The 12,396-nt window shown below is 45.1% G+C and overlaps 1 protein-coding gene across 2 annotated transcripts in view; it reads left to right on the forward strand.

The window, feature by feature from the left end:
• washc3 (WASH complex subunit 3) overlaps positions 1-5,499 on the forward strand; it is a 36,335-nt gene extending 30,836 nt beyond the window's left edge. For both annotated transcript variants that reach the window (XM_070900123.1, XM_070900122.1), the window contains one exon: positions 2,457-5,499. In XM_070900123.1, coding sequence (XP_070756224.1) covers positions 2,457-2,538 — 82 coding nt within the window. In that variant the 3' untranslated portion in view covers positions 2,539-5,499. The remainder of the gene's footprint in view (positions 1-2,456) is intronic.
• The last annotated feature ends 6,897 nt before the right edge of the window (positions 5,500-12,396 follow it).

Raw genomic sequence — 12,396 nt, forward strand, 5'->3', positions numbered from 1 at the left:
CCCCCTTCTTCCTGAACTATAGTATGGCTGATCCTCCATCATCTTGCCCAAGTGGTCATTTTTGCATGTGAACCCGGACCGTGAGGATCAGTCATGAGGCCTCATTGCCAAACCTGTCTTTGCTCTTACCCAGTGTGTTACACATACAGATCTAGCCGGAACTGCTGTATATCCATTGGGAGCGGGAACACTAATTGTTCTTTCCTTTTACACCCCTGTCCCCTTCCCCCAAAAAAGGCACACAAGGGCCAATAGAGCTCAGACCTGGGATCTCTATGATCGCTGAATAGCTCCTTGCTACCCACATGCGCTTACCCGCCGAGCCTTCAGGTCGAGATGTTTGTCACGTCTGAAGCTAAGTTATGCAGCTGGATGTGGAAAACCCAAGTGCAATACCCATTGTTCCAAATGTGGACGTTTGATGGAAACCTGTTTCACTAAATATGGCAACTGACTTGTAGAGTAACATTACTTTACCCAAGAAATGTTGGTTAGTGGAACACTGCGTGCAGTTTTGATTTCCATATTTACGAAAGGATATACTTGCTTTGGAGGCAGTTCAGAGAAGGTTCACTCGGTTGATTCCGGAGATGAGGGGGTTGAATTATAAGGAAAGGTTGAGTAGGTTGGGTCTCTACCCATTGCAATTCAGAAGAATGAGAGGTGATCTTATCGAAATGTATAAGATTATGAGGGGGCTTGACAAGGTGGATGCAGAGAGGATATTTCCACTGATAGGGGAGACTAGAACTAGAGGGCATGATCTTAGAATAAGGGGCCGCCCATTTAAAACTGAGATGAGGAGGAATTTCTTCTGATGGTTGTAAATCTGTGGAACTCGCTGCCTCAGAGCCGGGACATTGAATAAATTTAAGACAGAGATAGACAGTTTCTTAACCGATAAGTGGTCATGGGGAGCGGGCAGGGAGGTGGACCTGAGTCCATGATCGGATCAACCATGATCTTATTAAATAGCGGAGCAGGCTCCAGGGGCCGTAAGACCTACTCCTGCTCCTATTTCTTATGTACCCAAGAGATGTTGGTTAGTGTTGTTTCCCCACTGGAAGTTCTAGTGTGGCAAGAGTGCCAGAGGTGAAGGGTTATATTTTTGTTTACCTGAAGTGCCCTGTAATTGGTACTTTGTCTTTTTATTGCTATACAGATTGTTTGGGGGTCTGGGGATTTGGAAAGGGCTGCTCTTAGTGCTACAAGTAACAAATTGTCCAGTTATGGGTTCAGGATATAAAAGATACAATGCGAGTTATTAAATCTGACCGCCAGTGAGGGAAGGTAATTTTATGAGCCTGGGCTGCCACTGGGGAGCCTTGCTGGCAGGCAGCATAATGAGGATATTTGGGCAGGTGTTGCCCAGGAACCTTCTGACCAAATCATGGGCAGTGAGTCGTCAGTTGTGGCTCAGTGGGCAGCACTCTCGCCTCTTGAGTCAGAAGGTTGTGGGTTCAAGTCCCCACTCCAGAGACTTGAGCACAAAAAACTAGGCTGCCACTTCAGCGCAGTGCTGAGGGAGTGCTGCACTGTCGGAGGTCCCGTCTGCCCTCTCGAGTGGGTCTAAAAGATCCCACAGCCACTATTCAAAGAGCATCGGAGTTCTCCCTGGTTTCCTGGGCTAATATTTATCCCTCGATCAACATACTAAAAACAGATGGACCTATCACATTGCTGTTTATGGGACCTTGCTTGGTGTAAAATACACATACTCATTACACTTCAGAAGTACTTAATTGGCCATGAAGCGCTTTCAAAAGTCTTTCCTTTCCAGTGTCTCCCGATTTGCTCTGCTGGCAGGTGAGACGGCTTCAGCCAGCTGAGTAGGTTCATAAAATTACCCATAAGTGTCTTACACTATACCAACAAAATCTATCTCCTAATTTCAACATCTAGGCTTCCTTGACTGAATGTCTTACTGTCTTAGTAGTAGTGCAGTGCAGTTTAATTAGAGCATTTGTGCAAGTTAAATTACAGTCTACAAAGTTTCTGTTCTGTTCAGTGTCTAGGCTGACACTGCAATGCGGTACTGAGGGAGCGTTGCACTGTCAGAGGTGCTGTCTTTCAGATGAGATGTTAAACCGAGGCCCCGTCTGTCCTTTCAAGTGGACGTGAACGATCCCATGGCATGATTTCGAAGAACAGGGGAGTTCTCCCCAGTGTCCTGGCCAATATTTAACCCTCAATCCACATCACTTTGCTGTTTGTGGGAGGCAAATTGGCTGCCGCGTTTCCCACATGACTACACTCAAAGTCCTTCATTGGCTGTAAAGCGCTGTGAGCTGTCTGGTGGCGATGAAAGGCGCTATATAAATGCACGTCTTTCTTTCTTTCTTGGTAATAGATTGTATTTCCAGCATTAATTATTGCTGTAACTTCATTGTGCCACTTCTTTGCAAAGCATGTGGTTTATGCTTTTTGCCTATCGCGTGTATTTTTTCCCCATGCAGGACTCCAGATGCCCCTGTGCCCGATGGGGTTAAAGAGGATGAGGGAGACAGCTCTGGCAGTGAGTCGTCATTCAGTGACTGAAAACAGACCCGAGACCTTTCGATTCCGAAGCCGGAGACAATGGGGCACTGATTGTGGTTGCCTGACGGGGCATTTTCCCGCTGGTTCGGTGGTGGGAAAGGATTGCATCAGTGTGAAGTGTACCGCCTCCATTGCTGTGCGCGAACCCACTCTGCGAGCAAGGCTACAAGTGCATCTCTGGCACAGGTCTATCCGTAACTTAAAACTCTCAAACTCTGTGAGCAATCGACGCAAAGTCGGTCGCAGTCTATCGCTGCACTTTGATTTGTACATAAAGCTATAATCTCCTTTCTACCATGTTTCTCATGTAACATTCAAAGGTTTTGGTGCGCAAGTCAGTACAGTTATAAAGACACTGCGGGGGTTTGTGGGGATAATGCTATTTCCTTAAGATTTATCTTCCCAGTCATTGTATATATTTTATTCTCGAGTAAATGTAGACCTTTATCTTATCTTAGCAAAATTATAAACAGTTTGTTCAGATTCTGTTCCTTCCACAGGGAAGAAAGCCTCCATCTAATGTTTTAAAGTCTAAAATGTGAAAAGTAGACTTGTACAGAGATGAAGAAACTGCATGAATGTCGATCAAATCTCACTGAATGTTATCCAGTGACTTGGGTGAGTCACCTTGAAAGGTTGGCTTATTCCCTGAGCCCCTTTGTTGTGACTTCTCAGCTGCGCCTCTACCCTCGGTCCTCCTCCTTCACATCAAATGCGAGATGGGAACTGTCTCCCCTCCTCCCATGTGCCCAACCCCCCCCCCCATCATCATCAGACAGTGAGCCTGAGTTTGAACAAGGCGCGCAGATGTTTCTGTGTCGGTCTCGCCAGGCTACAACGGGTGAGACTGCAGCGTGCTTTCAAAGCAACATTGCCGTGCACAAGTTAGTACCACTCCTTAAAGCTGATGCAAGGTCTGACTCGGAACGCTGACAAGTTAATATTTCTGCTGCAGCGACTGTGCTCAAGAGCGTGTAACCTTCAACTAAATCGTAACTCGCTACCGCTTCAAAAAGATTCTTTCACATTTAAAGACCTGCTACTTGTGAATCTTTAATTGTTGAACAATTATATTTTCAAAATCTTCGAACTCTCCCTTTATTTTCATTCTTGGGATGTGGGTGTCGCTGGCAAGGCCGGCATTTATCGCCCATCCAAATTAAACTATTCTGGACTGTAGATTTTCCTGGAGAATCTTTTTGTTTGACTAACCTGTGAAAATTACAAGCAGCACAAGTCAAGCTCTTGGGGCGTGTTGTGCAGGAGGAGTCAAGATCAAGTTAGTCTCCAGGTGAAAGAGGGTGGGAAGAGGCCAGGGGATAATTCTGACCCATCTTAAAGCCTTGCATCCTGTCCTTATTTATAATAGGAATTTCCAATGTAAATCTGTCACACTGTAATTGCACTCTCCCGCCCATGATGGCGCTGCAGCGTGCCTCGGTTCTCCTCCTTCTCAACAAATGCTAGATGAGAATTCTCCCCCCCCCCCCCCCCCCTTAATCTGCAGACGGTGAGCCTGAGTTTGAACAAGATCCGTCAGATGTTCAACTTTCAGGGTAAATTAACCAATCCTGAGCACCCAGTGGCACGCTGTACTCGAAGGGAGTGGGTCGGATAATCGGTGCACCGTGTTGTAATCCTGTCTCCCACTCGCACTCTCTTCAGGCATAGCTCACCGATGAGAGTGTGGGATCTGTGGATTTGTCCTTTACGTCTCTAAGTCAGCTAAGTTTCTTGTGCAATATAATAAAAAGAATGAAAGTTGCATTTATATAGTGCCTTTCACGATCTCAGGACGACGTCCCAAAGCGCTTTACAACTCGACGAAGTGCTTGCATAGTTTACGATCTCCCATAACCGAGCGGTCACCTTTGCATGGCAACACCCGTGCTCGGCTGCATCATTCACAGACGAAAGTATGGAGTAGATGGGCCTCTGAGTAACTCCTGCCGGGGGGTGGAAAATGAGGCTGGAGAGCCTGAGGCCACTCGCCTGGAGTGGAGGGGCTGGATCCCGAGTCAGTCCAAGAGCGGGCACAAATATTGCTGCAATTTTTTTTGTGTGTTGCTGTGGTTCTTGCCTCAGACTTGTCTCATGATCATTGATACCACACGATTTTAGCAAGCCAACTGGCTCGCTTAAAACTTGATACAGCAACACTCCCGATACTTAATTTTTTTAAGCAGATAGCAGTTGGTGCACAATAAATGATTCAGTCCTTTCATAGAAAACATGTACTCTAATTTCTACCTTACAACAGTGACTTCAATTCAAAAGTCCTTCATTGGCTGTAACGCACTTTGGGACATCCTGAGGAAGTGAACGGCGCTATACAAATGCTTTTTTTTTCCTTGTTCCCCTTTCCTTCCTTCCTTTCCTTCTATGGTCCTTTCCTTATCATTTTTCCTTTCTTTCCTTCCCTGTCTTTCCTGTCTGTCTTTCCTTTTTCAGGAGGAGGCCATTCAGCCCATTGCTATCTCCTCACCTGTAGCTGTCTACTCTCTCCTATTTCCCTGGATGCTTTTTATATTCTTCCTTCATTTGAATTCTGGATGCTAATTGGCTCAGAAGTATCCAGTTACATTAGATTTGAAGTATTCAACTTTGATGACGTTCTGGTGAAGGTGGGATGCTGGGACAGTTGGGTTGTCGATCAAGGTTTGCAGCATTAGTTTGGAGTACTTGCCTGTGTGTGTGCGCATGGGATATTCCCGCAATCCCGCACCAGATATTAACCCCTCAGGTCTATGATTCACAGGAAGGATTGGAGTAGAATTTTAATCATCCCTGCAGGTAAACTAGATTGCTGTTTTCAGTGTTCTAAGTTTGAGTTACGGTATTAAACGTTTAAATTCTTTGTTCCTGCTCAGGTCTGTAACTTCCGGATCTCTTTCTCCGTTAAGTAATTCAGTTTTTGTTTTGTGTTGCTGAAAATAAAATAAAAAAATGATCTTGGCTGAATCTCAACGTGTCCAGCTCACCTAACAAACCGCCTGAGTTGTTATCGTGCAAATTATACGGGAATTAAGAGGTGCCCAGAGGTGAAGTTACATGTCAGGAGTTGCAATTCGCTGAATAGGTTTGCGTTTTACAGTTCCAACATCTAAATCCGTTAACAGGTTCCGCCAGTTATCTTGCCCTTGGATATCCGCTGTATCGCTGATGTGCGTGTTCTTAGTGTTGCTCTACCCCATTTGAATTTAAAAAAAAATGGATAATTGATTTGTAATTGATTATTAAAAAAATTTGCACGTGAAAGTATTGAAGACGTGCACTAATGGTTGGTTTGGTAACTGTCCTTTTGCCTTTGGCTTCCATCATCTTTCAGATGAGATGTTAAACCGAGGCTCGCGTCTGCCCTCTCGGGTGGACGTAAAAGATCCCACTGCCGCTATTTCGAAGAAGAGCAGGGGATTTCTCCCCGGTGTCCTGGGGCCAATATTTATCCCTCAATCAACATCACTAAAACAGATCGTCTGGTCATTATCACTTTGCTGTTTGTGGGAGCTTGCTGTGCGCAAATTGGCTGCCGCGTTTCCCACATTACAACAGTGACTACACTCCAAAAGTACTTCATTGGCTGTGAAGGGCTTTGAGATGTATGGTGGTCGTGAAAGGCGCTATATAAATGCAAGTCTTTTGGGGTGAATCACCTGGTAGTTGAGACGCTCTTTGGTTTTGTTCCTAAGTTAGATGTGCAAGGTTTATTGTTTTCTGCACGCTGTAATAAATCCCTCGCAAGGTCCTAACTTCTATCTCTATTTGGCCAAAATACTCGCCTAACTTTCTCTCGAAAGGCCACTACCCGCGCCCTTGGCTGAACCAGTAAATGGTTTTCGCGTACTTTGTCATTTAAACATTTCTGACTTACCTTGCCGTCTCAATTTGCTTAGACCTTCTTCCTCAGCTTTCCTCGGTGAATCACCTAGCCCACTGTTTGGCAGTCTGCGCAGATTCCCACGTTCCTCTTCCCTTGCTCCCTACCAGAGGGCCTGTGACCCGAGCAAAGAAGGAGCCGTCGGGGATGGTGCCGCGGGCAAGAAGCTTGCACCCAATTAGTTTGTGCTTGACATTCAGACTTCAGCAGGAGCCAAGCGAAAACAGACCCGTTCTCCCGGAGGAAGAACGGAAGGAAACGGAGCGTGTGGGATTGAGGGAGGGGGCAGCGGGTGTGTTACATAGTGAAAGGAAAACAGTTGAGAAATTCGGGAAAAATTTGAAAATTGGTAAATATTGTTTAATTACGGAGACAGTCATTTTTACTTGCCGATTTAAAAAAAAATGCTCCATGCAGCCTTTTATGTCCTGATGTTTTTGTAAGTTGAGGTTTATTAAAATGGCTCACCCTGTTCTTTTCAGTGTTTGCACAAAAGGAACACAAGTTATTTGTGAGCCAACTGATCAAATAGCCATTTATTCCAAAGTGCACAAGCTTAACCATGTGCAATGCATGGGGAATCGGAGCTGGCCAGAGGTGATGGTCCATCCGTGCCAACAGTAGCCTCGGGGTGAGTAGATTTGATTTATGCAACGCCAAGAGAAAAAGATGTTACTTTGAAACGAGAAAGCTGGAGTAAAAAATGGTCAGGGCCTTTTGCGTGTTTAGCTGGCACTTTGACCCATCATTGATGGCCGTGCCTCCAGCTGCCAGGGCCCTAAGCCCTGGAATTCCATCTCTAATCCTCCCCACCTCTCTTTCCCCTCCTTTGAAGAAGCTCCTTAAAACCTACCTCTTTGACCAAGCTTTTTGGTCACCAGTCCTAGTATGTGTCAGCTGTGGCTCAGTGGGCAGCACTTTCTCCTCTGAGTCAGAAGGTTGTGGGTTCAAGTCCCACTCCAGGGACTTGAGCATATCAATCTAGGCTGACACTCCCAGTGCAGTGCTGAGGGAGCGTTGCACTGTCGGAGGTGCTGTCTTTCGGATGAAATGTTAAACCGAGGTCCTGTCTGCTCTCTCAAGTGGACGTAAAAGATCCCATGGCACTATGTCGAAGAAGAGCAGGGGAGTTATCGCCGGTGTCCTGCGCCCAATTAGTTTGTGCTTGACATTCGAACTTCAGCAGGAGCCAAGAGAACTGCAAGTGAAAACAGACCCGTTTTCCCGACATAACAAAAAAAATATTATCTGGTCATTATCACATTGCTGTTTGTGGGAGCTTGCTGTGCGCAAATTGGCTGCAGCGTTTCCTACATTACAACAGTGACTATATTCCAATACTATGTCATTGGCTGTGAAGCGCTTTGAGATGTCCAGTGGTCGTGAAAGGAGCTTTATAAATCCAAGTCTTTGTGACTCAGTGTCAAATTGTGTTCGATAACGCTCCTGTGAAGTGGCCTTAGGATGTTTTACTGCCGGGTACTGTTTAAATGCAAGTTATTGTGGTTGTAGACTAGGTGTCAGCATGAGAAAGAATTGACAGCCATCGGGTGAAGATTGCAGTAACATTCTGCCTTTTCTGGCCGCAGAACTAACTGTCCAGCAATTTCAGGAGCTTTTCTTTCCCAGAAAATGAGAACGTTGCACAAACACACAGGCACCCGTTGGGATTGTGAAAAGGGATTATGTCAGAGGAAACCCAGTCATTTTTAATTAAAAATGCCTGAAGTTGAAGAATTTTTCAAGCGGGGGTAAGTCCTGAGCCACATCAATCCAGGAGACTCAAAAGATGGAGAAGGATGACAGAGAGTGAGTGGGACTAATTGGATCGTTCTTTCAAAGGGGGCCAGCACAGGTACGATGGGCCGAATGGCTTATCCCCCTCCTCCCCCCAGAAATGTCCCAAAGCGTTTCACAAGATGAGGAAAGTCATTCGGCTCCATCTTAGTTTTCCTGGGTGGATGAATTGACAGTCATGCCTGCTTTGCAGTACCTAATTCTTTCTTAAATAATGTTCGCCCTCCCCTGCTCTATGTGGGAGTCCGTTGGTACGCTGAGCACCTTTTATACGAGGAACTTCCTGATATCAGTCCAAGTTTTTCCTTTTCCTAGATTCAATTCTGTGGTTTGTCCTACTCTTGCGGTTTAGTTTGAAATATCTTTCTGGATTTACCCCTCCAAATAGTAGGTGCAATGAGTTGGTTTGAAGTGCTGTAACGGTATGGTGGACACGCGTAGCAGCCCTTTTGTGCACAGCAAGAATCCATAAATAGCCCCGATGAGGACCAGTGAATTTGTTTTCTTTGTGTGCGTTTTGGTTGAAGGTGGAATATTGGCCAAGAGAACTCCCTGCTCTTACATCCGCTAGAAAGAAAGAAAAAAAAGACTTGCATTTCTAAAAGCGCCTTTCACGACCACCGGATTACAGCCAATAAAGTGTTTTTGAAATGTAGTCACTGTTGTAATGTAGGAAACGCGGCAGCCAATTTGCACACAGCAAGCTCCCACAAACAGAAATGTGATAATGACCAGACAATCTGTTTTAGTGATGTTGAATGAGAGATAAACATTGGCCCCAGTGATAACTCCCCTGATCGAAATAGTGCCAAGGGATCTTTTATGTCCACCTGAGATATCAGACGGTTTAACGTCTCATCTGAAAGACGGCACCTCCAACAGTGCAGCACTTCCTCAGCACTGCACTGGGAGTGTCAGCCTAGATTTATGTGCTCAGTCCTTGGAGTGGGACTTGAATCCACAACCTTCTGACTCAGAGGCGAATGTGCTACCCACTGAGCCACAGCTGACACTTAGAACAGAACAGACAGACTGAGCATCAGGTTAGTATCTGGTCCAGAGAGCAGCTCAGACATTAGATGAAGGGAAAGTGCCGGTGAGACTGTGCACTACAGGGTGATCTGGAGCACTCGATGAATTTCAGTCTTGGTAAGGTTTATTTGAATTGTGCTGCTAAGAACAATTCTGAACAAACGCTATTAGGTAAAGGACAAGATTGGGCCACACAGGGATTATAATAGTATGCTAGGCCATGAGACACAAGTGGCTTATCAACATTGGAGTTACGTTGCACTTCCCAAAAGCAATGTGTGAGGAGGACACAAAATTATCTGCAAAAGGACATAGACAGGCTAAGTGAGTGGGCAAAAATTTGGCAAATGGAATATAATGTTGGAAAGTGTGAGGTCATGCACTTTGGCAGAAAAAAAATCAAAGAGCAAGTTATTATTTAAATGCAGAAAGATTGCAAAGTGCCACAGTACAGCGGGACCTGGGGGTACTTGTGCATGAAACACAAAAGGTTAGTATGCAGGTACAGCAAGTGATCAGGAAGGCCAATGGTATCTTGGCCTTTATTGCAAAGGGGATGGAGTATAAAAGCAGGGAAGTCATACTACAGCTATATAAGGTTAGACCACACCTGAAATACTGTGCAGTTTTGGTTTCCATATTTACGAAAGAATATACTTTGGAGGCAGTTCAGAGAAGGTTCACTAGGTTGATTCTGGGGATGAGGGGGTTGACTTATGAGGAAAGGTTCAGTAGGTTGGGCCTCTACTCATTGGAATTCAAAAGAATGAGAGGTGATCTTATCGAAACGTATAAGATTATGAGGGGGTTTGACGAGATGGATGCAGCGAGGATGTTTCCACTGATAGGGGAGACTAGAACTAGAGGGCATGATCTTAGAATAAGGGGCCACCCATTTAAAACCGATGAGAAATTTCTTCTCTGAGGGTTGTAAATCTGTGGAATTCGCTGCCTCAGAGAGCTGTGGAAGCTGGGACATTGAATAAATTTAAGACAGAAATAGACAGTTTCTTAAACAATAAGGGGTTATGGGGAGCGGGCAGGGAAGTGGAGCTGAGTCCATGATCAGATCAGCCATGATCTTATTGAATGGTGGAGCAGGCTCGAGGAGCCGCATGGCCTACTCCTGCTCCTATTTCTTATGTTCCCAGTTACCTTGGAGGGTGAAGCACTGTCGGAAAGATCTGTGCTATACTGTCAACTGTGAATCACACTCTGCTAACCAGGGGAAGAGCTGCAATCCTTGGTAGCTGTATTTTTTGAGACAAGAATTGGACGAGAGCAGTTTCCACCCCAAGAGATCTCTGCGGTTAAATTTTTGAATCCCAGGGCATGCAACTGCAAGGAGTTCTAACTTTAAAATTAGAGCCAGGCCGTTCAGAGATGAAGTCAGGAAACACTTCACACACAGAATGGTGGGAATCCTAAGCCTCAGATCAAGTGCTGAGATACATCCAAGGCAATTCAGACTGGGCATGAGTGAGAGTTAGTTTACAAACAGATGTTAGATTTGTCCAAATTCATAAATGAAACCACTGTCTTTTTTGTAAAGTATCCACAACACAAGCTAATGGATGGTGTGTTCATTTTGGCAAATAAGGCACATTGTGTCTGCTGGCTGTGTTGTTTCCAGCAATAACGAGAATGGGACTAATTGGATCGCTCTTTCAAATAGTTGGCACAGGCCCGATGGTTCTGTATCATTCTAGGATTCTAAACCAAAGCCTTTAAGAATGCATGAGCAATTATATGTACGAATCCAGCAAGTTCTTCAGAATAACAGGGAGGCCAAGCACGAGCTGCCGTTTGTGCGAAGCAATTGATGGAGTGGCATAAATCAACCGGCAAATTCTGGAAATCCAGCAACTCTCAGTATGGCGCTTCATCTTCTGAAATCGCCGGGCGATTGAGGCATTAATTGTTAATGTACCGTTATTTTTCCAGCAAGATTTGGCCCGTTATGTTCAATAGTGATGCACACATGATTGGGCCAGAAACGATATTGGGATTTATTTTACTGGTTGGTACATGGAATAACATAGGCTCATGTATTGTAACTAAAATAAAATAAAACACTCAGCCTGGTCAAGAATGTCACACTTCGTTGGAGTCTTTGTGAGCTCAGCAAGTTTTGAAAACTAGTGGGGATCAAACTAATAATGCTCAATCTTCAGAGTAACGAATCCAGGTGTAGATTTCTCTTTAAAGATTAGAAATCTGTGCTTGAACACATCATAAGCAATTGGTCCAGAAATCCTATTTGAGGATTGTATGTCCGCAGTGCAGTGCGTTCTCTAGTGGCCTGGCCCTGAGCCTACCAGCAGTGACGAGCGTGGTTGAGAGACTGAGGCAGCAGGAGAATTTCACAGTCGCCAGACCACCCCCGAGCTACTGGGCCTCTGCCTTCATCGCTTTGCTGCTTAAAGGCTTCAGTTTAGAACGATAAAGCACAGAAGGAAGCCACTCGGCCCGTCAGTCCTGTGCCAACTCTTTGAGCGAGCGATCCACTTAGTCCCACTCTCGCTGCTGCAGATCAAAAGGAACACACCATCCATTAGCTTGCAGTTAGTCTTGTGTTGTGGATACTTTACAACAAAATAAAAGCCAGTGGTTTTATTTGTGAATTTGGACAAATCTAACATCCGTTTGTAAACTAACTCTCACTCATGCCCAAACTCTGAATTGCCTTGGATGTACCTCAGCCCTTGGTCTGTGGCTTAGGATTTCCACCACCCTTCATGTGAAGAAGTACTTCCTGACCTCATCTCTGAACGGCCTAGCTCTAATTTTAAGATTATGATCCCTTGTCTGGACTCCCCCCACAAGAGGAAATAGCTTCTCTCCATCTACGTTATTAAATCCTTTAATCATTTTAAACTATCAATAAGAATCATAGAATAGTACAGCACAGAAGGAGGCCATTTGGCCCATTGAGCCTGTGCTGCCTCTTTCGAAGAGTAATCCAGTTAGTCACACTCCCCCGCTCTTTCCCCATATCCCTGCAATTTTTTCTGAGTATCCAATTTCCTGTAGAAGGCTATTATTGAATCTGTATCCACCAGCCTATCAGACAGTGCATCCCAAATCCTAACCATTCGTTGCATAAGAACATTTTTCCTCATGTCGCCTCTGGCTCTTTTGCCAGTCACCTT

The sequence above is a fragment of the Pristiophorus japonicus genome, chromosome 15 (assembly GCF_044704955.1).
Source record: "Pristiophorus japonicus isolate sPriJap1 chromosome 15, sPriJap1.hap1, whole genome shotgun sequence".
Taxonomy (NCBI): domain Eukaryota; kingdom Metazoa; phylum Chordata; class Chondrichthyes; family Pristiophoridae; genus Pristiophorus; species Pristiophorus japonicus.